Here is a 27,587-nt window from a genome sequence, read left to right as displayed (position 1 = left end):
CTTCCTAGGATTTTCTGTCAAGTCGGTACATAGAATTTTACTTTCGAATTCAATGAACGCTTCACGCATAGCCCTCCTTATGCTAACTTTGACATCGTTTAGCTTCTGTTTGTCTGAGAGGTTTTGGCTGCGTTTAAACTTGGAGTGGAGCTCTCTTTGCTTTCGCAGTAGTTTCCTAACTTTGTTGTTGTACCACGGTGGGTTTTTCCCGTCCCTCACAGTTTTACTCGGCACGTACCTGTTCCTATTAGTACAGAAACGGTTGCATGTTAAGTCCCATAGTGCTCAGAGCCATTTGAACCAGAAACGGTTGCAATGGTTACACATCTGCATGGGATGGAGTATTCCTGTCAGGAAGTCAAGAAACAGGTGTCAACCTTAGGTCCACAACCTATGCTTTCTGGATCCATGGATGAACAGAGCAAGCTGGGTTTCACAGCATTTGTGATTGCTGAAGCCATATTGATTCTTACAAAGGAGTTGTTAGGCCTCCAGAACGGTCGCTACACATTTCAGGGAGAGAAGGGAAGAGGTCCAATGTCAGGTACTCACAGAGGGGAACTTTCTGCTGATCTGCAGGTCGTACGAGTAGTTGGCCCGGGCACCGGCAGTCAGTGGGCAGCTGGTGAAGTGGCAGCCGTCTGTGTCCATGCCCTGGAAGGCCACGTCACCCATGTTGCCGTGCCAGTAGGCCACCGCCTTCACTTGCTCCGCACTCTCATCTGCAACCAAAACACATCCTGGATGTACTGAACAGTCAAATAAACAGAACATATCAGTTACAATACGCAGGTAACAATACCCACAAAATAGTGCAAGCCCTAATTAATAAAATATCGTCCACTGGCACTTTCTCTGAGCTTTCCAACGTGTTTGATTGTGAAGATCATGTTACTCTCTTAGAAAAGGTTAAATTTTATGAAATCGATAGCTTTACACATACTTGTTTTAAATTATACATAACAAACAGAATACAAAAAGTTGTACCCAATTATTCAAACAATGCTAGAAATATATGAAATTTTAGTGATTAAGGAAAAAATTATAAAAAGAGTCCGCAGGGTACAGTTTTAGGTCCACTTCTTTCGAACTTTCCACTTAACATTGAACTAGCAAAATTGGTACTTCTAGCAGACAGTACTAGTGTTGTAATCAAGTTAGAGAGAAAGGAATAGAAGAGCTGATAAATGATATTATCCTAAGAATTATTAAGTAGCTCTCTGAAAATGGACTCTCCCTTGATTCTGAGAAAACACGCTGTATTCAGTTCTGTGAACAGAGAGATCACATGAAAAGGAGTCAGTAAATAGGGTTAAATGTTCAGAATTTTTGGGGGTACACATTAATGAAAACTTAAAATGGAAGAAGAGTATTACTGAGCTTCTCAAACAATTAAGTTTGGTTGCTTGTGCTCTCCGTATAATTGCTAGCCCTGGAAACAAACAAATCAACCTCCTGACATTTTTTCACTCTGTAATATCTGGTATTCAGCCACGGTCGTAATATACATATAAAGATCCTGAATGAACGGGACCAACGACGACTGAAGAGAATCGTTCAACGTGACAGATGTACAACCCTTCCACAAATTGCTGCAGATTTCGACGCTGGGCCATCAACAAGTGTCAGTGTGCGAACCATTCAACGAAACATCATCGATATGGGTTTTCAGAGCCGAAGGCCCACTCGTGTACCCTCAATGACTAGACGACACAAAGCTTTACGCCTCGCTTGGGCCTGTCAACACCGACATTGGACTGTTGATGACTGGAAACATGCTGCCTGGTGGACAAGTCTCATTTCGAATTGTATGGATGGACATGTACGGGTATGGAGACGACTTCATTAATCCATGGACCCTGCATGTCAGCAGCGAACTGTTCAAGCTGGTGGAGGCTCTATAATGGTGTGGGCGGTTTTCAGTTGGAGCGATATGGGACTACTGATACGTCTAGAAACAACTTTCACAGGTCGCATGTATGTAGCAATCCTGTCTGATGACCTGAATCCATTCGTGTCCATTGTGCATTCCTACGGACTTCGGCCATTCCAGCAGGACAATGTGCACCCGACACGTCCAGAATTGTTACGAGTGGTGGCTCCAGGAACACTCTTCTGAGTTTAAACACTTCCACTTGCCACTAAACTCACCAGACATGAACATTATTGAGCATGTGTGGGATGTCTTGCAACATGCTGTTCAGAAAAAATCTCACCCACTCTTACTCTTTTGGATTTATGGATAGCTTTGCAGGATTCATCGTGTCAGTTCCCTCCAGCACTACTTCAGATATCATTCGAGCCCATGCCACGTCGTGTTGCTGCCATTATAATTGGTAATGTTGTGTCCTATTCACTTCTCTTGCTGACTCATGTTGTAGTGGATGTGATACTGCGTTGTACACAATGGTCCCGTATTCAAATCGAGATCTTGGGTAAGTGATGTTTACTTAGGGATAGGCAAATGGCAACAGGTGGCAGGCAACAATGTTGTATCAGTAGACCTATCCCTGCCAATAACAACCACAGCACTCAATGATTGCAACAGTATTTCGCCATTTATCTGAGAGAAGACCGTTTCAGGAAGCGGTAAATTATGAAAGATGTACCTGAAATTTTCAGACACCAGACTTGAAGGAAAATGTGATTAACACCATGGTAGGTGACTGCCGTGTCAGCACCAGGCAGTTGGCCCGGCTGTTTAGGGTAAGCCAGACGCCTGTGCGGAACATTCTCCATGACAATTCTTATTACCCTTATCATTTACAGTGTGTGTAGGGCTTACTAGCAACAGACTTTCCACATTGGGAGTAGTTTTTTCACTGGTTTCTTCACAGGCAACTACGATTCTGGGGTTTGTGTCAGCCATCCTATCCACTGTTGATACCATCTTTATGCGGAGTTGTATCTTCAATTTTCATAACAGTCGTCTGTGGGATACTATGCAGATCCCTCGTGGTATGGTGATGGTGAATCATCAGTATTGGTGCAGCCAGAATGTATGGGCCAGAATAATTGGCGACTGTCTCTGGGAACCAGTCTTCCTTCAAAGTTGCCCAACAGGCCGTAACTATCGTCATTTCTTCTGGAAAAAGTGCCATTGATGATTTAAAGGGTTATGTGGCTTCTACATGATGGTGCTCCATCCCACTTCCCTGATAACACCCGGATGCATCTCAATCGTGTCTTCCATCGTTGATGGATCAGACAAGGGGGTCCAGTTGTATGGCCTGTTCGTTCACTGGATCTCAACCTGCTTGATTTCTGGTTATGGGGCCATCTCAGAACTATCGTGTATACAGAGCCCTTTCCAGATGTGGAGACACTGGAGCGGGACATTCATGCTGCCTTCGATACTGTTCAGATGCAGCCTGGCCAATGTGAGTGTGTGAGACAGAACATGCTACAGCACCTACACACATGTGTTGAGGCACATGGAAACTAACACATACTATAACTGTGGCTGCACGGCACAGTGCGCATTAGAGCACAGTCTCTGTAACCATGTATGACTGAATATTGGTTGGTTGGTTGATTTGGGGGGAGTGGGCAAACAGCGAGGTCATCAGTTCTAGCGAATTAGGGGAGGATGCGGAAGGAAGTCGGCTGCGCCCTTCCAAAGGAACCATCCCGTCATTTGCCTGTAGAGATTTAGGGAACTCACGGAAAACCTAAATCAGGATGGCTGGATGGTGGTTGAACTGTCGTCCTCCCAAATGCTAGTCCAGTGTGCTAAGTACTGCGCCACCTTGCTTGGTATGATTGAATAAATTGTTTCTAGGGACATAAGTTCATTATATCTTTTTTGTTCTGTATCGTCTCATCGATCAATCCCTAGAGTTTGTACATTGTGGGAAAAATCACCCTGTACACCTCTGGTGTATCCACATGACATTAGTTTGCTGTCAGAAAACTGCAACCGAGTGAAGAGCGTGTGGTTCAGCCACATGCCTACTGGAAAGAAACAACAAACTTAATGTCATATTTTACTGGCAGTGGGATCCACTCTGTCTCTGGAGGCTCCAAACTGGTGGATGATGGTCCTGCCACTGGTGCCCTTCCACTGACAGTAGCAGCATCACCACCACCACTAACAACAACGACGAACGACATGTTTGCGCCAGGCACGGCCGGTTGCCCACTGACCTGGCGTGTAGGAGAAGGAGATGCCGGCCGCCTGGCCCTTCCTGATCTTGCAGGGCTGCCCATACGCCGCCTCGGCACAGGGGTGCACACGCACGGCGTGCACCGAACAGTTGCGGCTCACCACAGCACCGTCCATTTCTGCAACAAGAAGAGCCAAAGGGTAAATCACGTGTACCCGGCTGTAGGCGGCATACGTTACTAGGACTAAGAATTACTAGGCGTTATGACGGGCGTTCAATAAATAATACAACACTTTTTTTCTGAAAGCAGGTTGGTTTTATTCATGATTCCAGTACACTGTATTATTCTTCACCTTTTTGCCTACAAAACCATGTTATTCGACATAATATCCGTTCAGTGCGACGGCATTACGACACCTTATTGCGAGGGCCTGTACGCCCACACAGTACCAGACTACTGTTCGACATTGGGGCTAATGTCTTGCTGCATCAATAACCTCTCCATCGTTCACATATTGCTTCTTGTGAAGTGTTCATCAGAGACGAGGGTGTTGTCAGGAGTGCCCAGGGAAGTTTGATAGGACAGCTGTTGTCCTCTGCATGCATAAATGATTTGGCGGACAGGTTGGGCTGTAGTCTGAGGTTGATTGCTGATGATGCCGAGGTGTGCGGTAAGGTGTTGAAGTTGAGTGGCTGTAGGAAGATACAAGACGACTTACAAGAGGACCCTCCATACTGTAAATCACGGATTTTGATGCGCTTCAAATATGTTGTAGAGGCACCAACCCTGAGTACCTGGCTATCCGGTTTTTTAGCGACGGGCCTTGGTTTTTGAGAAAATCTATTTTGAAGTTATTTGCGCGCTTTGTATACCCATAACATTACATATATTCCAAGCAAGTCAGTGTAGCGCTGCGGTAAAGGTTCATGGCTACCGCGCTGGAGGTACCGTGTTTGAATCCTGCTCGTCTACTTCTTTTTTCAAAAGCGACCGAATTTTTCAGTTTTATTTCAAAGAATATCGACAAACAGTGCAAAATGTGCGAAATTATAAAGATATATTCAGTTATTAATTTTTTTCAAATATTCATTCCGTTTGTGGTTCGTAGTTGGAGTTCCAAATGTTCGTACAACGATCGCTTCTTGTATTACCTGAAATCGATCTCCGCCCATTATCGTCCCCTCTTCTGTGAATGCCGTTAGCCGTAACGGGAACCCCGGCTCCTAGTTGCGGCCAATGAGGATGCGAGTTGCATTCCTTTACGTTCGCATCTAACTACAGCGTCAGTTGCTCGCAAAGCGTCTCTATTGCCGTGTGTTAGCAAAATTCTGTGAAATGAAAGAACCAAGTGTTTCTGCAGTAGTGCAGCCAGAAGAAGATCCACAAGTAGAGGCGTTGAACGAAGAATCAAAAGAATATAATTTCGCACACCTTACACTGTTTGCTGATATTCTTTGAAATAAAATTGAAAAATACGGTCGGTTTTGAAAAAAAGTACAGGAGCAGGATTCGAACATGGTACCTCTACCGCAGTAGCCATAAACCTCTACCGCTGCGCTACGCTGACTGCTCGGCATGGGTGTAATGTTACAGGTATACAGAGCACGCAATGAAATTCAAAATAGATTTTCTCAAAAATCAAGACCCGTCGCTAAGAAACCAGATAGCCCGGTACTTAGAGTAAGTGCTTCTACAACATATTTGAATATCATCAACATCCGTGATTTACAGTATGGAGGGTCCCCTTGTTAGACAAAATTTCCAGTTGTTGTGATGAATGGCAACTATCCCTAAATGTGGAAAAATGTAACACGGATGAGTAGGAAGACCAAACCTGTTATGTTCGGATACAGTATTACCAGTGTCCAGCTTGACACAGTGAAGTCGTTTAAATATCTGGGCGTAACGTTGCAAAGCGTTGTGAGGTGGAATGAGCATTTGAAAACTGCGGTAGGGAAGGCGAATGATCGACTTCGGTTTGTTGGGAGAATGTAAAAGATACTGCATGTAGGTCGCTGGTACAATGTACTCTTGAGTACTTCTCGAGTGTCTGAGATCCGTACCAGGTTGGATTGAAGGACGACATTGAAACAATTCACAGGATGGCTTCTAGTTTTGTTACCGGTAGATTCGGACAAAATGTAACTGTTACGGAGATGGGTCGGGAACTCAAATTGGAATCCATGGAGGGAAGAGGGTTTTCTTTTTGGGAAACACTATTGAGAAAATTTAGAGAACCGGCATTTGAATCCGACTGCCTGGCTTCTGAACGATTCTGCTGCCCCCAACATACATCACGCGTAAGGACCACGAAGACGATATATGAGAAACTAGGGCTCATACGGAGGTGTACAGACAATCGTTTCTCCCTCGCTCAGTTTGCGAATGGAACAGGAAGGGAAATCACAAGTAGTGGTACAGGGTACCCCCTACCATGCACCTATCTATGTAGATGTAGACTAGGCCAAACAGATGAAAGTGAGAAACGGCGAATCCGGGCTGTGGGGTGGATGAGGAAAAACAGTCCAATGAAGTTTTTTGAGTTCATCTCGGCTGCACAATCTTCTGTGAGGCCGTTCATTGTCATGGAGATGGACAAGTTCGTTTGCATTTTTGTGCCGATGAACACGTTGAAGTCGTTTCTTCAATTTCCTGAGTGTATCACAATAAACTTTAGAGCTGATAGCTCCACCATGAGGGAGGACATGAAACAGAATAACCACTTCAGAGTCCCAGAAGACCGTCACTATGATTGTACCAGCTGAGAGTACGGCTTTGAAATTTTTCTTCCGAGGAGGTGTGGCGTCTTTGCATGGATAGCTGTTTTCCGATTCGATGTTTCTCTATCTCTGTCGATGTTAGACAAAAAACTGTCACCATCAGCCTCATAACGCGCAAGAAATTCCGCACAGATAGTCCTTCGTTTCTCTTTATGGTTTTCTGTTAGGACGCGAGGAACCCAGCTTGCGCGTACCATTGATTACCACAACTGGAGGACGAGGATGTCAGCGCTACTAACAGATACGTCCAGTTGAGCAGCGAGGTGCTGATGGTGATCCGTCGATCACCTAGAATGAGGGTGTCTGCACGTTCCAACACGCTGTGTGCGGCCGGCCGACACGCGGAAGATCCGACAGGTTTGCATGACCTTGTTGTGATGGTGATAGACGCCTCCCCCAACGAGTCGCCGTGCTTTTGTTCACTGCCAGGTCTCCGTAGACATTCTTCAAGCGCCTGCAAATAAAGATTCTCTGGTTTTTCGCCAAGCTCTCTGCTTGGAGCGCACACCCGTTATATACACCATTCTGAAGGTTATGTATAGCCCCGCCCCTAACCGCAACTTCACGAAACTCTAGGGGATAAACCAGGAATATTCCACGCTGTCCCACAACTAATAACACATTTTTGCAACCGGAATTGGCCGAAAAAAGGTGTTGCACTACTTATTGAATGCACCTCGTATGTCCGGCTTTTTTTCTATAAACATGAACCTGTTTCAGCGCCTCTGCTCTATCATCAGGCAGCAAATAAATATACTTTTGCAACAGATCTGAAAGATTATCACTATTCATTCACAACCATTAAAGACAACCTGCAGATGCTACACACTGTCAATAAAGGAAAGAAAATGAGTCTTCTTGAAGAGTTCGAAATTTACATCCATAGCTCCAACTCCTCCTACCCCATTCTCAATGAACAAGTACACCTCACAGACAAGTCACTTCTACATATCTTTAAGGAAATTTTTAAAAACTAAGACTTTAACTCATTGTACCCTCGCAAATAGCTAAAAAATGTCAGTGATTATTTAACATTGCATAATTTGCCAGCAACCGTTCTATGTACGAGGGTCGTTCAATGAGTAATGCCCAACATTTTTTTTCTCAGAACGTATTTAGTGACAATATACATCAATATGTCTTGTCCATATTCTATTTTGCTACGTAGTCTCCATCACGTTCTATAGTCGAACCCCAACGTTGTGCAAGAACATGTATTTACTGCTGGTAAAAACTCTTGTCCTGTCGGCGTAGCCATGTTTTCACTGCATGACTGGCACTCTCGTCATCTTCGAAGTGTGTTCCCCGCAGAGAATCTTTAAGCGGCCCAAAGAGGGTGCATCCACACGATCCTGCACGTCTGGAGCAGTGGCTGTGAAAGGACATCCCGCGCGTGGCTGATCATGGAGCTCTGTTTCTGTATTTCCTGAGGTGTAACGTTCTTTATCTACCGCCCAATCGTACTCCTATCAACTGCAGCGTCGTCATACACTGCACAGAAACGTTTATGTATGGTCACCAAGATTTCTTTTTCTGTGTACATGAATTCAATAACAGCTTATAAATGACAGTGTGGTTCTGTAATTATGTAGAACGTAACATCTCCGTAATTGATTGGCGACTCCATGGAGTGTCCTGTGCACCACGACCATATAATGGGTGTACTTGGAAGAAGAGACAGCATTGGTCGTATTTTTTTTTTTTTTTTTTGTTTTATTAAACGCAAAATCGATTTTCGGTCACTTAGTGACCATCTTCAGTGCTGTAATATATAATTTAAATTGGTAGGCACTGGTGTCAACAAGCTTACAGCGATGAGTTTAGTTTATGTGATCGCTGTAAGCTTGTTGACACCAGTGCCTACCAATTTAAATTATATATTACAGCACTGAAGATGGTCACCAAGTGACCGAAAATCGATTTTGCGTTTAATAAAACAAAAAAAATACGACCAATGCTGTCTCTCCTTCCAAGTATATCTCCGTAATTCTTAGAGCTACGCTGCTTGCCCATAACCTCTGTTTTCCCATTTTCTGAGTGCGTGTGCTTCTGAAGTTACTAACATCTAAAGTGTCACTACTGCCTCAAAGGCGTAATACAGAAGTACCAATAATTACCATGGTGTCTACTATACACTTAAAGTACAAAAAATCGAGATATTTTTGTAAAAAAAAATGTCAAATGTAATGTGGAAACAACATGAATACTACAACTGTATGTAAGTAGAAGGGTTACTATAATATTTTACAACATGTGTCGCTGGGCAACGTCCAATTGTTTCAGTTATGTCTATTTACTAATCATCACATCTACAAGGATACTCTGCAAATCACATTTAAGTTCCTGGCAGAGCGTTCATCGAACCGCCTTCACAATGACTCTCTATTATTCCAACCTCGTACAGCGCACGGGAGAAAACGAACACCTATATCTTCCTGTACGAGCTCAGATTTCCCTTATTTTATTATGCTAATAGTTTCTCCCTGTTAAGGTTGGCGTCAACAAAATATTTTCGTATTTGGAGGAGAAAGTTGCTGACTGACATTTCGTGAAAAGATTCCGCCGCAACGAAAAACGCCTTTGTTTTAATGATGTCCACCCCAAATCCTTTTTCGTATCAGTGACACTTTCCCTTTTTCACGATCATACAAAACGTGCTGCTCTTCTTTGGACTTTCTCTGTGTACTCCGTTAATACTATCTGGTAAGGATCCCAGACCGCGCAGCAGTACTCCAGAAGCGACGGACTTACCTTGTGTAGGAGTCTCTTTAGTAGATCTGTAACAGTTTCTGTTTTGCCAATAAAACGCAGTCTTTGGTTTGCCTTCCCTATATCATTTTCTATGTGTTTTTTCCATTTTAAGTTGTTCGTAATTGTAATTTATAGACATTTAGATGAATTTACGACCTTTAGATTTGATTGATTTATCGTGTAACCTAAGTTTAAGGGATCCCTTTTAGCACTCATGTGGATGACCTCACACTTTTCGTTATTTAGGATAAATTGCCAATTTTCGCATCATACAGATGTCTTTTCTAAATCGTTTTGCAATTTGCTTTGATATTCTGACGACTTTACTAGTCGATAAACGACAACATCATCTGCAAATAACCTAAGACGGCTGCTCAATTGTCTCCTAAATCGTTTATACGAATAAGGAATAGCAAAAGGTCTATAAGACTACCTTTGTTTTCTATTTAACAATGAACTCCAACACTGTGCGTGGAAACATGTACTGTAATTGAATGTAAAACACCTGAATATTGGCAGAAGCCCGAAACCAATCTTGTATTAAATAAAATCATCTTATACTGTAGGTGGTAGCGGTTATTGTTCTACACCCTATAAAAGGACCGTCATAGTGCTCAATTGCATCCATTCGGAATAAAATTTATTTATTTAGTTCTGTAAATTGTAAATATTATAAAAGTAATAATTATATCGGTGAAATTACACTCCGCTCGGAGTGCCCGCGCGGTTTAAGGCGCCATGTCACGGATTGCGCGGCCCCTCCCTCCGAAGGTTCGAGCCCTCCCGCGGGCAAGGGTGTGTGTGTTGTTCTTATCGTAAGTTAGTTTGTGTAAGTCTAGGGACCGATGACCTTAGCAATTTGAACCCTTAGGAATTCACACACATTTGAACATTTTAAATTACGCCAAAAAAGAGTTCTTGTCTGGTGTCACCATCAAATTAATTTTTCTACATTATTAGGTTATGGAGGGCCTTTTGTGCGTCAGTGGTTATTGCAGCTCGTCATATGCCATTAAACTATATTACTCTAAGTTTGAAGGGCGAGGTAACGTTCCTCTTTCTCTCTAAACGTAATCTTGTTGCGCAAAAATATTTCGCATTTACGACTGCATGCTGAACAGTAATCCTCCAATTTTTTTATTCAGTTTCTAATATTGGGTGAGGCATTATGCATATTACTCGGTCGACTTTTCCGCTTTGCTGACGGAAGTTGCAACCTTCTGCCACTAGACGACTAGGAGTCGAAGCGCGTGACATGGCGCTGTGTGACGTAACTATGTCGGTGCACGAGAAACAAGGTGCTGTAATCGAATTTCTAATTCGAAGAATTCGTCCACACAAGAAACTCTCTCTCCTTCTACATGACAATGCAGACCACACACGAGCGCTGCGACATTTTCGACAATCCAATCCAACGTCTTGTGTTCACTGTCATCGATCATCCTCCATACGGTCTCGAGTTGGTCCCATCTGATTTTCAGCTATTTCCAAAACTTAAAGATCACCTTCAAGGACTTCACTTTGATAGCGGTGCAAGCAGAGGTGAGGTTGTGGATACGTCAACAAAGTCAAACATTCTGTACCGACGATATCAACACACTGGTCTCTCGTTTGGAGAAATGTGTTTGTCGCCAGGGTGACTATATTCAGAAATAAATATGTAGACAAGAAGAGTAAAGATGTACAATGTTACTAACGTTTCTTTTATTTAAAAAGCTTTAAGAGTTTTCACACACAAAATTCGGAGGCTTTACCTTTCAGCACGCCCTAGTACTGTGAAGCGCCAAAGAAAATGGTATAGGCTTGTGGATACACATAGAGAGATATGTCAACAGGCAGAATACGGCGCTACGGTCGGCAACACCTATACAGGATTACAATTGTCTGGCACAGTTGTTAGATCGGTTACTGCCCGCATCTCGTGGTCGTGCGGTAGCGTTCTCGCTTCCCACGCCCGGGTTCCCGGATTCGATTCCCGGCGGGGTCAGGGTTTTCTCTGCCTCGTGATGGCTGGGTGTTGTGTGCTGTCCTTAGGTTAGTTAGGTTTAAGTAGTTCTAAGTTCTATGGGACTGATGACCATAGCTGTTAAGTCCCATAGTGCTCAGAGCCATTAGAACCATTAGATCGGTTACTGCTGCTACAACGGCAGGTTATCAAGGTTTGAGTGAGTTTGAACGTGGTGTTACGGTCGGCGCACGAGCTAGAGAACTCAGCATCTTCGAAGTAACAGTGAAGTGAAGATTTTCCCGCAAGTCCATCTCAGGAGTGTACCGTGAATATCGGGAATCCGGTAAAAAAATGGCTCTGAGCACTATAGGACATAACTTCTTTGGTCATGAGTCCCCTAGAACTTAGAACTACTTAAACCTAACTAACCTAAGGACATCACACACATCCATGTCCGAGGTAGGATTCGAACCTCCGACCGCAGCGATCGCGCGGTTCCAGACTGTAGCGCCTAGAACCGCTCGGCCACCCCGGCCGACGAATCCGGTAAAACATCAAACCTCCGACATCGCTGAGATATTGCAAGAACGGGACCAACAACGACTGAAGAGAACCGTTCAACGTGACGGAAGTGCAACCCTTCTGCAAATTGCTACAGATTTCAATGCTGGACCATCAACAAGTCACCGTCCGAAGCATTCAACGAAACGTCATCGATGTGGGCTTTCGGAGCCAAAGGCTCTTTCGTGCACCCTTGATAACTGGACGACACAAAGCTTTACGCCTCGCCTGGGCCCGTCAACACCGACATTGGACTGTTGATGACTGGAAACACATTGTCTGGTCGGACGAGTCTCGTTTCAAATCGTATCGAGCGGATGGACTTGTACAGATATGGAGACGGCCTCATGAATCCATGGATCTTGCATGGCGGGAGTGGAGTGTTCAAGCTGGTGGAGGCTTTGTAATGGTGTGGTTCGTGTGCAACTGGAGTGATATGGGAACCCTGATACGTCTTGATTCATTCATGTCCATTGTGCATTCCGACGGACTTGGGCAATTCCAGCAGGGCAATGCGACACCCTACACGTCCAGAATTGGTACAGAGTGGCTCCAGGAACACTCTTCTGAGTTTAAACACTTCCATTGGCCACTAAACTCACCAGACATGAACATTATTGAGCATATGTGGGATGCCTTGCAATGTGCTGTTCAGAAGAGATTTCCACCCCCTCGTACTCTTACGGATTTATGGACAGCCCTGTGGGATTCATGGTGTCAGTTCCCTCCAGCACTACATTAGAAGAGTTGCCGTGTTGCGGCACTTCGTGCTCAAGCTCCCTAAACGATATTAGGCAGGTGTACCAGTTTCTTTGACTCTTGAGTGTAGATTGAGTCTATCGAGGTGGTAATCAAAACTTTGTACTCCTCGCACACAACAAAAGACCTCCTGGGCTTCCTGTCACCGTTGTTAACTACTGTGCTTGTACTTTTTTTCATTGCTGTGACATAATGTGGAGCAGCTGTTCGGCGAGGTGCTGAGACTGTGTCTCGTGCGACAGTGTTGTGGCGACTGTGCTACCTCTGGCCGCCGAGCTCTGCAATTGCGACTCCAATTGAGGGCTGCGCTGGCACGAGCCGGAAGCACTTAAGCCCCAACTGCCGCGTGGGCGCGTGCCCCGGCTGGAGTAGTGGCAGGAATAGCTCGCTCCAGTCCGGCCAGCACGCTCTTACACTACTGCGCGCGGGATGCGCGTGTTCTACACAGTGACCGCATAAAACGCTAACAACGTTATTTGATTAAAATTGGTTCCGTTCCATTCTGGGCGCCTGGTATGGCAACCGGTTATGAATTTCTCGAAATAAATACCATTTCGGTTGAAAAATCTTTCTTATTTACACTTATTTACAAAATTTAAGGAATCTGTGGCAGTATTTTGATCAGCTATGCGTGAAGGCGGATGGTCGTCTTCGGTTCATTGGTAGAATTTTGGGAAGATGTGGTTCATCTGTAAAGGAGACCGCTTATAGAGCGCTGGTGCGACCTATTCTTGAGTACTTCTCGAGTATTTGGGATCCCTATCGGCTATTCGTCCACGAGACTCAGAGGGCCATAGACATGGGTTCACAGGTAGATGCTGTGTTTCTTGACTTCCGCAAGGCGCTCGATACAGTTCCCCACAGTCGTTTAATGAACAAAGTAAGAGCATATGGACTATCAGATCAATTGTGTGACTGGATTGAAGAGTTCCTAGATAACAGAACGCAGCATGTCATTCTCAATGGAGAGAAGTATTCCGAAGTAAGAGTGATTTCAGGTGTGCCGCAGGGGAGTGTCATAGGACCGTTGCTATTCACAATATACATAAATGACCTGGTGGATGACATCGGAAGTTCACTGAGGCTTTTTGCAGATGATGCTGTGGTGTATCGAGGGTTGTAACAATGGAAAACTGCACTGAAATGGAGGAGGATCTGCAGCGAATTGACGCATGGTGCAGGGAATGGCAATTCAATCTCAATGTAGAAAAGTGTAATGTGTTGCGAATACATAGAAAGATAGATCCCTTATCATTTAGCTACAATATAGCAGGTCAGCAACTGGAAGCACTAAATTTCACAAATTATCTGGGAGTACGCATTAGGAGTGATTTAAAATGGAATGATCATATAAAGTTGATTGTCGGTAAAGCAGATGCCAGACTGAGATTCATTGGAAGAATCCTAAGGAAATGCAATCCGAAAACAAAGGAAGTAGGTTACAGTACGCTTGTTCGCCAACTGCTTGAATGCTGCTCAGCAGTGTGGGATCCGTACCAGATAGGGTTGATAGAAGAGATAGAGAGGATCCAACGGAGAGCAACGCGCTTCGTTACAGGATCATTTAGTAATCGCGAAAGCGTTACGGAGATGATAGATAAACTCCAGTGGAAGACTCTACAGGAGAGACGCTCAGTAGCTCGGTACGGGCTTTTGTTAAAGTTTCGAGAAAATACCTTCACCGAAGAGTCAAGCAGTATATTGCTCCCTCCTACGTATATCTCGCGAAGAGACCATGAGGATAAAATCAGAGAGGTTAGAGCCCACACAGAGGCATACCGACAATCCTTCTTTCCACGAACAATACGAGACTGGAATAGAAGGGAGAACCGACAGAGGTACTCAAGGTACCCTCCGCCACACACCGTCAGGTGGCTTGCGGAGTATGGATGTAGAAGTAGAAGTAGAAGAAGGTCGGATTGAGGGATACATAGAAGCAATTCAGAGGCGAGCTGCTAGATTTGTTACTGGTAGGTTTGATCATCACGCGAGTGTTACGGGAATGCTTGAGGAACTCGGGTGGGAGTCTCTAGAGGAAAGGAGGCGTTCTTTTCGTGAAGCGCTACTGAGGAAATTTAGAGAACCAGGATTTGAGGCTGACCGCAGTGCAATTTTACTGCCGCCAACTTACATTTCGCGGAAAGACCACAAGGATAGGGCTCGTACGGAGGCATATAGGCAGTAATTTTTCCTTCGTTCTGTTTGTGAGTGGAACAGGGAGAGAAGATGCTAGTTGTGGTACGAGGTACCCTCCGCCACGCACCGTATGGTGGATTGCGGAGTATGTATGTAGATGTAGATTTTCAAATATCGATCGTTGTCGTGCAAGAAATTTTGTGGACGAATTGCAACTACTTGAATCATGACGGAGATTGGAACGGAACCTAACTGTAGTTGCACATTAATTAAAGGACCGAAAAAAACGATAGCGCATAGTATGACAGCACGGGACAAGGAACATATAGTCGAAGGACTAGGACGCCATGGAGTCTCCTGCGAAGAAACTGAGTACGTGGTTTTTTCTCGCGGCCATTCAGATCATTTAGGGAACAACAACCTTTCTATGAATGCTAAACATAATGTGGGGTTTTCTGTATCATTCGAGAACACGTATTTTATTCATCCATTCAAAACAGGGGACTCTTATATTATAGATGCAGATAAAATAAATAAATGTCGTGTGGCTAGGGCCTCCCGTCGGGTAGACGTTTCGCCGGGCGCTAGTCTTTCGATTTGACGCCACTCCGGCTACTCGCGCGTCGATGGGGATGAAATGATGATGGCTAGGACAACACAACACCCAGTCCCTGAGCGGAGAAAATCTCCGACCCAGCCAGGAATCGAACCCGGGCCCTTAGGATTGACATTCTATCGCGCTGACCACTTTTTATATCTCATTTTATTCTATATTGTTCGATGAATTTGTTCGTGGTGGACGTCCAGTGACACCCGTTCAGATTGTTCGTTGATCCGTTCACTCAGTTTTTTTTTTTTTTTTTTTTTATTACAGAGGGTAGCTGAACCTTCTGACCGAACACGTTGAACTACCGTGCCGCCAACCACTCAGCTACTGGGGGCGGACATAGGTGCAGATGTGAAAGTTATACCAACACCAGGCCACACTCTCAGTGGCGTATCTGTAATTGTTAAAACTAAAATGGATGGCCTGCAATCACAGGAAAATCGGATGATACCCCAAAATGGAGAAACACGTCATTTCTTGTAAATAAAAAAGATTTTGCAGAGCAGACTGTCTTATTTCAAGAAAGAACTGCCAGCCGGGGTGGCTGAGCGGTTCTAGGCGCTACAGTCTGGAACCGCGCGACCGCTACAGTCGCAGGTTCGAATCCTGCCTCGGGCATGGATGCGTGTGATGTCCTTACTTAGTTAGGTTTAAGTAGTTCTAAGCTCTAGGGGACTGATGACCTCAGAAGTTAAGTCCCATAGTGCTCAGAGCCATTTGAACCAAGAAAGAACTTTACTTTGAGTATGGACGGACAAACATTTCAATTTCTGCTTGCGAAAGCGGGCCCTCATATTCTCAAACGAGATATCCATCTCAGAAATGCCACTTCTGATAAAGATCGCAGCGCGGGATAGCCGTGCGGTCTATGGCGCCTTGCCACGGTTCGCGCAGCTCCCCTTGTCAGAGGTTCGAGTCCTCCCTTGCGCATGGGTGTGTGTTGTCCTTGGTGTAAGTTAGTTTAAGTTAGATTAAGTAGTGTGTAAGCACAGGGACCGATGACCTTAGCAGTTTGGGCAGTTTGGTCCCATAGAACTTACCACAAATTTACAATTCTGATAATGATCGTCTCACTGTTAAGCTAAGATTTTTTAGAGGCACTCGAAAGCTAATGACTAATAATGAAATAAGGTATTTATGTGTAACAAAAAAAGCTTTCTACTTAGGAAAATTACCTCTTTCAAGAAATTGAGGGCAGTTGTGGATACATGCACAAAAAACAGTTGGTTAGCTGCGAGCAGGACTTCCGCACTGACGGTTTCGCACAAACTTGTCTATGGGCCTAAAGACAGTTCATCCATTCCGAGACTCGACAAAGTCGACTGACTTTGCCTGTCACCGACATTGATACTGGCAAGATATCGGCCCCAACGATTCCAAGATTTTCGAGAATGTTTTAATTTCAATCATATAAATGTGACATAAAATCATGCAAGAGGCAGGCGACCATTATAATAATAACCAGCAGTTCTCCATTCAGCCTGATTCGGTCGCTGTGGTAAAGGTCGAACATCAGGCGGGGAGTGACTTTATTGCTGACGTGGCGCGTTTCGGAATTTATCTATCATCAGATATCCAGCAGCGATTACTGCACGTGGATATGGCGTTTCAAGTTATACATATGTGAATCAAACATGCACAGACTAGTTCACAACAAATTGAAACGTTAAATCTACGTGCAGTAATCGCTCCTGGATATCTGATGATGGATAAAATTCTTCCTTGCGTCATGTATCAATTTTGCCACTGCAAACCGGTATGCCTAAATGCAGAATTACTGACTGTTTTAATTGCAAGCTTGACATGAGATAATGAACACGGAAGCACCAAAGAACTGGTATAGGCATGCATATTGAAATACAAAAAATTTGGAAATTTGTGGTAAGGTCTTATGGGAATAAACTGCTGAGATCATCGGTCCCCTAAGCTTACACACTACTTAATCTAATTAAACTACCTTACGCACACACAGCGCTACAAGGCGCCTCAGATATTGAAATACAGAGATGTGTAAACAGGCAGAATACGGCGCTGCGGTCGGTATGAGACAACAAGTGTCAGGTGCAGTTGTTAGATCGATTACTGCTGCTAGAATGGCTGGTTATCAAGATTGAAGTGAGTTTGAACGTGGTGTTACAGTCGGCGCACGAGCGATGGGACACAGCATCTCCGAGATAGCGATGAAATGGGGATTTTCCCGTACGACCATTTCACCAACGTACCGCGAATATCGGGAATCCGATAAAACATCAAATATCCGACATCGCTGCGGCCGACGAAAGATCCTGCAAGAACGGGACCAACGACGACTGAAGAGAATCGTTCAACGTGATAGGAAGTGCAACCATTCCGCAAATGGCTGCAGATTTCAATGGTGGGCCGTCAACAAGTGTCAGCGTGCGAACCATTCAACGAAACAGCATCGATATGAGCTTTTGGAACCGAAGGCTCACTCGTGTACCTTTGATGACTGCACGACACAAAACTTTACGCCTCGCCCGGTCCCGTCAACACCGACGTTGGACTGTTCATGACTGGAAGCATGTTGCCTGGTCGGATGAGTCTCGTTTCAAATTGCATCGAGCAGATGGACGTGTACAGTTATGGAGAAAACCTCATGAATTCATGGGCCTTGCATGTCAGCGGGGAACTGTTCAAGCTGGTGGAGGCTCTGTAATGGTGTGGGGCGTGTGCAGTTGGAGTGACATGGGACCCCTGATAGGTCTAGATACGACTCTGACAGGTGACACGCACATGAGCATTCTGTCTAACACCTGCAGCCATTCATGTCCATTGGGCGTTCCGACGGACTTGGGCAATTTCAGCAGGAAAATGTGATACACCCACACGTCCAGAATTACCACTGTGTGCCTCCAGGAACACTCTTCTGAGTTTAAACACTTCCACAGCCTCTAAACCCTCCAGACATGAACACTATTCAGCATATCTGGGATGTCTTGCAACGTGCTGTTCAGAAGAGATCTCTACCCCTCGTCCTCTTACGGATTTATGGACAGGCCTGCAGGATTCATGGTGTCAATTCCCTGTCAGTTCCCAGGTGTACCAGTTTCTTTGGCTCTTCAGTGTAGTTTGTAATAAACAACTGAAATCTAGTCTTTCTGTTTGAATCACATTCTATAACAGAAGCTCTGTTCAACAACTTCTACTGATGTTCCAAAACGACCTGTGAGCAGATCTGTATTTGAAGGCTTTGGTCAATAAGTGTGAGATATCACGTATGTCAACAGAGCTAATCGTAGGCCAAGTTACTAGGCGGGGCCGTTACAGTTGTTCTCCCTTCCTTGTGACGTAATGAATAATTAGCCAGTTACAGCCGAGTCTCTGGCAACGGTGAGATGCAGGTGAGATAGGGACGTGTACATGCTGCGTGTATCTCTGGACCGAGAGCTTAACGGCCGTCTCCTCCGTTGGCTCGTGGGCCGTCGTGTCTCACATCTGCCTCTCCTGAATCAAACATCAGCGCAACGCCTCAATTGCTCCGCCCACCGCCGGCCTGCTCGGCTAATGCGCGCAATTTGTCGCGAAAACTAGTACAAGCACTCTCCGCCAAGTTCCCAAATTGGGCACAACCAGCACAACGCGAAACTACACCAACATCTCTGAAAACAAACTACAGGGTGGGCAAGAAGCCCCCTGTCCCCTAGTATCGAATGCTATTGATTTGATTTAGTTTAGCACAGGTACTTACCAAAGAAAGCAGGTGTTGACAGGTGTGCAAATTACCGAACTATCAGTTTAATAGGTAACGGCTGCAAAACACGAATCCTTTACGGAAGACTTCAAAAACTGGCAGAAGCCGACCTCGGGGAAGATCAGTTTGGATTTCAGAGAAGTGTAGGAACACGTGAGGCAATACTGACCCTACGACTTCTCACGATAGGTTAAGGAAAGGCAAGCCTTTGTTTATAGCATTTTTAGACTGAGAGAACGCTTTTGACAGTGTTGACGGAACACTCTCCTTCAAATTCTATAGGTGGCGGGGTTAGAATACAGGGAGAGAAAGGCTATTTACAATTTGTACAGAAACCAAATGGCAATTCGAGGGGCATGAAAGGGAAGCAGTGGTTGAGAAGGGAGTGCGATAGGGTTGTAGCATATCCCCGATATTATTTAACCTGTACAGGAAACAAAAGAAACATTTGGAGTAGGAATTAAGGTCCGGGGAAAAGAAATAAAAACTGTGAGGTTTCCAGATGAAATTTGAGAGCAGTTGAACGGAATGGGCAGTGTCTTGAAAGAAGGATATGAGCTGAACATCAACAACAGCAAAACAAGGATAATGGGAGATAGTTTAATTAAATCAGGTGATGCTGAGGGAATTAGATTAGGAAATGAGACACTTATAGTAGTAGAGGAGTTTTGCTATTTGGGCAGCAAAGTATCTGATGATGGCCGAAGTAGGAAGGATATAAAATGTAGACTGGTAATGGCAAGAAAAGCGTTTCTGAAGAAGAGAAATTTGTTAACTGAGCCGTGCTGCGGCTCGCGTTGGTGCTGTTTGTAGGTTTCCACCCTCTGTTGGAGGCCAGACGGTATCGTTTAGTTGGCATGGTTACATTTGTTTTGTCTTCTTCTCGTGTTGACTGGCGCCACTCGGTTTCTCAAGTATTGCCTGTACGCTAGTGGTAGCAGCGGCGGTTATCGATATGTAGTAACTGTTGCCCTATCTTTGGGGCGACGTCGTTGTTTTTCTGGGCCGTGTGAGTGGGCCAGTTCGGTTGGGGACTCAGGAGGAGCCAGGTCCGCGCAGTGCGAAAAACACGCCGGGAGCGCTGGCGGCACACATGAACTGCCAGGTGGAAGGGCTGCGGTCACGAGGGTGCACGGCCTCGTCGTAAAACGGATACAGCAAGCCTTGAGTGCATTTCAGTCCAAGTAGAGCGGAGTCAGTCACCCGTGTGGGCCCCGTGGTATGTATATGATGGCGTGACCGATTATTATCGCACTGTCATGTGCCGTTTGGTGGATCTGCATACCGCTTAGTACTTTAAGACCCTACTGTGTTAAAGGGACTTGGCTCAGTGATTAAACGGTGTAGTTATTCAACTGTGAATTAATAAAGCAGTGAAGAGATTTGTTTCATTCTGCCAACTGTGGTCAGAGTTGTCACAGTGCGTTTGTGTGCCTAATGAATTTCATATCACTCATTTGATACTTGGTTTTGGCTCACTTTGCGATTGTTTCCGCAATGACGTGTGGTTGATAATTCTGGTTGGCTTCATTTCAGTTTTGGCTTGCACGCATATCGTGTGGGGTTTTAATTACTGTTAGTTTGTCTGGTGTTCTGTACTGTGACTTGTTTGTTCAGGTTTTCGGGTTTGTAGAATCGGACAGAAATCTGGTAGTGGTTCCATTCTCGTTCCGGTCGCTCTAAACAGAGCATTCTGGGGACGTAGTGCAGACCGCCGGTTCCGGCTCTGGCGTATTGTTCCATTGTTGCATTTGGTTTATCGGACGTCAGGTATCTTCAGCAATCATTGGTGGTTCATTAGATTTCCACTTGTCTGATTTACCATCTTGTGAAGTGAATGCAGCTCTTGGCTGCCTATCTCATCGCTCGCGAAAGTTTGTTGCCGGACCTTCTCAGACGTCGATACCTGGAACACCATCTCGATCAGTTGCGTGTTTTTTTAAAATTAACTTTTGCTATTGCATTTGCTGTTTTACAGCAGGTTTCAAAGTTTTTTTGTATTATTGCCGTTCCTGGCATGTAAGGTATTCAACTGTGATTGTGATCATTTGCTTTGAAAAAATAATTTGGTATTTGTATTTTAGCAGTAAGCCTTAAAAGCTTATTTACAGCCGTTCCTGGCGTATGATACCTTCTGCTGTGTTAGTGGCCACTTACCTTTTAATATTTCAACACCTATAAGTTGTAAATTGCATCGAGTTCTTACACATTATTAATGTATTGCCATTCTTGGCGTGTAAGGCCTTGAGCTGTGATCACATTTGCTTGTTTTTTTTTATTTTTTTTTTACATTATTTGTATCTGTATTTTATGGTGCTTTGCTGAATTGTAACGCACTGAAAACACTATTATTTACACAGTTGTTTATTCCTTCATTAATAAGGGCCGGCCTCAGTGACCGAGCGGTTCTAGGCGCTTCAGTCTGGAACCGCGCGACCGCTACGGTCGCAGGTTCGAATCCTGCCTAGGGCACGGATGTGTGTGCTGTCCTTAGGTTTGTTAGTTTAAGCAGTTCTAAGCTCTCGGGGACTGATGACTTCAGATGTTAAGTGCCACAGTGCTCAGAGCCATTTGAACCATTAATAACGTGTGGTATTTTTTTAATTTATGGTTGAGTCTGGAATTACTGTTTTAAAAACAAATGTGTGTAACTGTATAAGGCAACCAATAGTAACTGATGAAGGCCCCGTTCACAATCGTAACCGAATGCTTGACCACCAGGTTTCAGTAAGAAATGACGTGGGAATAGGAAAGACGTGATGAGTGGAGATCTGGTGCCAACTTAAACAAAAAATGATGCCAACTGCCCGTCGGACTGGTCACTGCAAAAGAAGAGAGTCTTATAATGTGACGAGTCACCTACATTACAATATCTTTGATTATATGAGACTTGTAATACGACAAAAAATTTTGATTTCAACTGGTTTATATTTGTCTCCACAAACATGCTGCTTTCTCAAGACCTTTCACTTCTAGTTTTAGCTGTAAAGGTACCATCTACATCAACATCCACATCCACACCCTGCAAACCACTGTGAAGTGCATGGCTGAGGTTATGTCCCATTGTTCCAGTTATTGGAGCTTCTTCCCGTTCTACTGACGTATGGAGCGCGGCAAGAATGACCGTTTTAAATGCCTCTGTGTGTGGTGTAAATAATCTAATCTTGTCTTCACGATCCATACGGGAGCGATATGTGGGGGCTGCAGTACGTTCCTAGAGCCATCATATAAATAAAGCCGGTTCTTGAAACTGTAGTCCCATCTACGAACGATGGCGTTTCGAGCATGTCGAGGCACGGACGGGGATTGCATTGTTAACGATTCCAGGCGACAGATGCGTTCGCGCATGCGCGTGCTTTTGGCTTGAAGAAAGCTTATATCTTGCAAATTGTCTCCCGTTTACTTATGCAGAATTTATAATTACAACGCCCGCATCTCGTGGTCGTGCGGTAGCGTTCTCGCTTCCCACGCCCCGGTTCCCGGGTTCGATTCCCGGCGGGGTCAGGGATTTTCTCTGCCTCGTGATGGCTGGGTGTTGTGTGCTGTCCTTAGGTTAGTTAGGTTTAAGTAGTTCTAAGTTCTAGGGGACTTATGACCACAGCAGTTGAGTCCCTTAGTGCTCAGAGCCATTTTTTTATAATTACCACGACAATCAGCGATGACAGCTCGCAACAAATGGAATCGAAATTCACTAAACAACTCGGTACGATCACGTTTTATGCTTGCATTAGCTGCAGCATTCACAGTAGAGCGGTCAGAACATACTGAATTCTCATTGGCTGTCGGGGTATAGGTGACGTAGGTGCGCAGAACAAGCCCAAACTCGACCGCGATCGTGATTCCAACATTTCAGTATGATTTTCGTCTATATTCAAGGGCCTCCCACATTACTTTCTTCAGTATCACTGTGACACTCTCCCGCGGGTAGAATAAAGCTGTAACCTTTCGTCGTGCCCTCCTCTGTATGCGTTCCATATCCCTTGTTAGTTCTATTTTGTACAGGTCTCACACACTTGAGCAGTATTCTAGGATGGGTCGCGTGAGTGATTTATTAGCAATCTCCTTTGTAGATTGACTGTTTCGCTAGTATCCTATCTATAAACCGTAGTCTGCCTCATTTTTAATCCTCGACTGAGCGTTCGTGATCGATCCATTACATATCCCTACAAAATGTTACACCCAGGTATTTGTATGAGTTGACGGATTCCTACTGTGATTGGTAACATATTCATTGGATACCACATTTTTTTTCATTTTGTGAAGTCAGAAATTTTACATTTCTAAACATTTAAAGCAAGTTGTCAATCCTTGCACCATTTTGGAATTCTATCAAGATCTGATTGAATATATGCGCACTTTATTTCAGACATTACTCAGTATAGATAACCTCACCAACTACGAAAGATGTGAGGTTACTATTAATATTGTCTGCAAGATCGTTGCCGGCCGAAGTGGCCCAGCGGTTCTAGGCGCTGCAGTCTGGAACCGCGTGACCGCTACGGTCGCAGGGTCGAATCCTGCCTCGGGCATGGATGTGTGTGATGTCCTTAGGTTAGTTAGGTTTAAGTAGTTCTAAGTTCCAGAGGACTGATGAGCTCAGAAGTTAAGTCCCATAGTGCTCAGAGCCACTTGAACCATTTTTTTGCAAGATCGTTAACCTCCGCAATACGAAAAGGGTTGGGGTGTGGGTACACCATGCCAACCTTTCGAAGATATTGCAATCTGGCCAGGTAGATTATATATAATAATTAATTATTGTACCAGATTCCATAAATGTTTAAAATTTTTCCCTAAACTTAACCAATGACTTTCAGTAGTAGATGCGACTTTTCGCAATGAATGTCCTATTCGGTATTTTCAGGTCCATGGTCCTATTTTACACATCATTATGTCTTTAAAAAGTGTGTTGTGAGTAAACAATAATTAACGAAATTTGAATTTAAAAAATTTCTTTTGTGGTGGTCCCAAAGTACGCCAGCCCCTTGGTGGTACACATTACTGAAAGTGTGTTGGAATTGCTAAGAGTGTTCTAAAACATATTTTCAAGTTGTGGACCGTACTTACAACTCAGAACCTCCTTATATTGTATATCGTTAATATAAGTCAACAACAGCTAACAATTTTTTTTTTACTTCTGGGTGGACATAAATTACCCTCCCACCTCTTTGGTAATGCTGTTTATTGAAAACATGTTGGTGTGGCGGGGGTTAATATACAACAGGAGCGGTAACGGTCCCAAAGCACTTCCCTGGGGCACATCTGAAGTTACTTCTAGATCTGTTAATGACTCCCAACCCAAGATTAATTTCTGCATCCTCCCTACCAAAATGTTCTCGATCCAGTCACAAATTTCGCTTGCTACCCGTTACGATCGTACTTTTGATAATAAGCGTAGGTGCGGCACTGAGTCAAATACTTTTCAGAAATAGAGAAATACTGCATTCAAATGACTGCCTTGATCCATGGGTTTCAGTGTGTAATGTGAGAAAAGTGACAGCTGGATTTGGCATGACCTGTGTTTCCGGAATCCAAGCTGGTTGGCATGGAGGAGATCATTACGTTCGAGATATCTTATACATTTGAATTCAGAATACACTCCTGAAAATGGAAAAAAGAACACATTGACACCGGTGTGTCAGACCCACCATACTTGCTCCGGACACTGCGAGAGGGCTGTACAAGCAATGATCACACGCACGGCACAGCGGACACACCAGGAACCGCGGTGTTGGCCGTCGAATGGCGCTAGCTGCGCAGCATTTGTGCACCGCCGCCGTCAGTGTCAGCCAGTTTGCCGTGGCATACGGAGCTCCATCGCAGTCTTTAACACTGGTAGCATGCCGCGACAGCGTCGACGTGAACCGTATGTGCAGTTGACGGACTTTGAGCGAGGGCGTATAGTGGGCATGCGGGAGGCCGGGTGGACGTACCGCCGAATTGCTCAACACGTGGGGCGTGAGGTCTCCACAGTACATCGATGTTGTCGCCAGTGGTCGGCGGAAGGTGCACGTGCCCGTCGACCTGGGACCGGACCGCAGCGACGCACGGATGCACGCCAAGACCGTAGGATCCTACGCACTGCCGTAGGGGACCGCACCGCCACTTCCCAGCAAATTAGGGACACTGTTGCTCCTGGGGTATCGGCGAGGACCATTCGCAACCGTCTCCATGAAGCTGGGCTACGGTCCCGCACACCGTTAGGCCGTCTTCCGCTCACGCCCCAACATCGTGCAGCCCGCCTCCAGTGGTGTCGCGACAGGCGTGAATGGAGGGACGAATGGATACGTGTCGTCTTCAGCGATGAGAGTCGCTTCTGCCTTGGTGCCAATGATGGTCATATGCGTGTTTGGCGCCGTGCAGGTGAGCGCCACAATCAGGACTGCATACGACCGAGGCACACAGGGCCAACACCCGGCATCATGGTGTGGGGAGCAATCTCCTACACTGGCCGTACACCACTGGTGATCGTCGAGGGGACACTGAATAGTGCACGGTACATCCAAACCGTCATCGAACCCATCGTTCTACCATTCCTAGACCGGCAAGGGAACTTGCTGTTCCAACAGGACAATGCACGTCCGCATGTATCCCGTGTCACCCAACGTGCTCTAGAAGGTGTAAGTCAACTACCCTGGCCAGCAAGATCTCCGGATCTGTCCCCCATTGAGCATGTTTGGACTGGATGAAGCGTCGTCTCACGCGGTCTGCACGTCGAGCACGAACGCTGGTCCAACTGAGGCGCCAGGTGGAAATGGCATGGCAAGCCGTTCCACAGGACTACATCCAGCATCTCTACGATCGTCTCCATGGGAGAATAGCAGCCTGCATTGCTGCGAAAGGTGGATATACACTGCACTAGTGCCGACATTGTGCATGCTCTGTTGCCTGTGTCTATGTGCCTGTGGTTCTGTCAGTGTGATCATGTGATGTATCTGACCCCAGGAATGTGTCAATAAATTTCCCCTTCCTGGGACAATGAATTCACGGTGTTCTTATTTCAATTTCCAGGAGTGTATGTTCTAAGTTTCTACAAGAAATTAATGTCAAGGATATTGGAGGGCAGCTTTCTGGATCACGTCTGCTACGCTTCATATACAGTCTAGGATTGGCATACCGTACATCGATATATCGGAATATAGATACAGTATATCGCAATTAGTTACGCATGTGTGTCCGCCACTGGGGCCCACAAATCGGCAAGAGTACGAGGGAGTGGACAGCACGTTGCAAGGCATCTCTGATATGCTCAAAAATGTTCATATCTGGAGAGTCGGTGGCCAGGGGAAGTGTGTCAACTCAGAAGAGTGTTCCTGGAGTCACTCTGTAGCAACTCTGGACGTGTGGCGTGTCGCATTATCCTGCTGGAATTGCCCAAGTACGTCTGAATGCACAATGGACATCAACAGATGCAGGCTTACGTACGTGTCACCTGTCACAGTCGTCTCTAGACGTATCAAGGGTCCCATATCACTCCAACTGCACACGCCCCACGCCATTACAGAGCCTCCGCCAGCTTGAACAGTCCCCTGCTGACATGCAGGGCACATGGATTGATAAGGTTGTCTCCATACCAATACACACCCATCCTTTCGATACAATTTGAAACGAGACTCGTCCGACCAGGTAACATGTTTCCAGTCATCAACAGTCCAGTCTCGATGTTGATGGGCCCAGGCTTTGTGTCGTACAGTCATCAAGGGTACACGTGTGGACCTTTGGCTCCGAAAGCTCATATCGATGATGCTTCGTTGAATGGTTCGCACTCTGACACCATTGAAATCTGCAGTAAAATGCGGAAGGGTTGCAGTTCTGCCACGTTGAACGATCCTCTTCAGTCGTCGTTGGTCCCGTTCTTGCGGGATCTTTCTCCTTGCGCATCAATGTCGGAGATTTGATGTTTTACCAGATTCCTGATATTCCCGCTACACCCGTGGAATGGTCGTACAGGAAGATCCCCATTTCACCGCTATCTCTTAGATGCTGTGTCCCATCTCTCGATCGCCGACTATATTACCACGTTCAAACTCACTTAAATGTTGATAACCTGCCATTGTAGCAACAGTAACCGATGTAACAATTACGCCAGACAGTTGCCTTAAATAGGCATTGCCGACCGCAGCGCCGTATTCTGCGTGTTTACATATCTCTGTACTTGAATACGCGTGCCTATACCCATTGCTTTGGCGCTTCAGTGTATTTCCACAGTGTGTACAAAATGCTAACGAC

General features: G+C 45.2%; 1 protein-coding gene across 1 annotated transcript in view; it reads right to left on the bottom strand.

Annotated features, from left to right (window-relative positions):
* LOC124551257 (MD-2-related lipid-recognition protein-like) overlaps nt 1–27,587 on the bottom strand; it is a 50,647-nt gene that overhangs the window by 8,178 nt on the left and 14,882 nt on the right. The window contains exons 2-3 of the mRNA XM_047126257.1: nt 4,147–4,284; nt 553–722 (exon numbers count right to left, since the gene is read on the bottom strand). Of these exons, the coding sequence (XP_046982213.1) occupies nt 553–722; nt 4,147–4,284 (308 nt within the window). The remainder of the gene's footprint in view (nt 1–552; nt 723–4,146; nt 4,285–27,587) is intronic.

This window comes from Schistocerca americana, chromosome 9, assembly GCF_021461395.2.
Source record: "Schistocerca americana isolate TAMUIC-IGC-003095 chromosome 9, iqSchAmer2.1, whole genome shotgun sequence".
Taxonomy (NCBI): domain Eukaryota; kingdom Metazoa; phylum Arthropoda; class Insecta; order Orthoptera; family Acrididae; genus Schistocerca; species Schistocerca americana.
The sequence above is the reverse complement of the archived record's forward strand: the minus strand, read 5'-3'. Positions and strand labels throughout refer to the sequence as shown.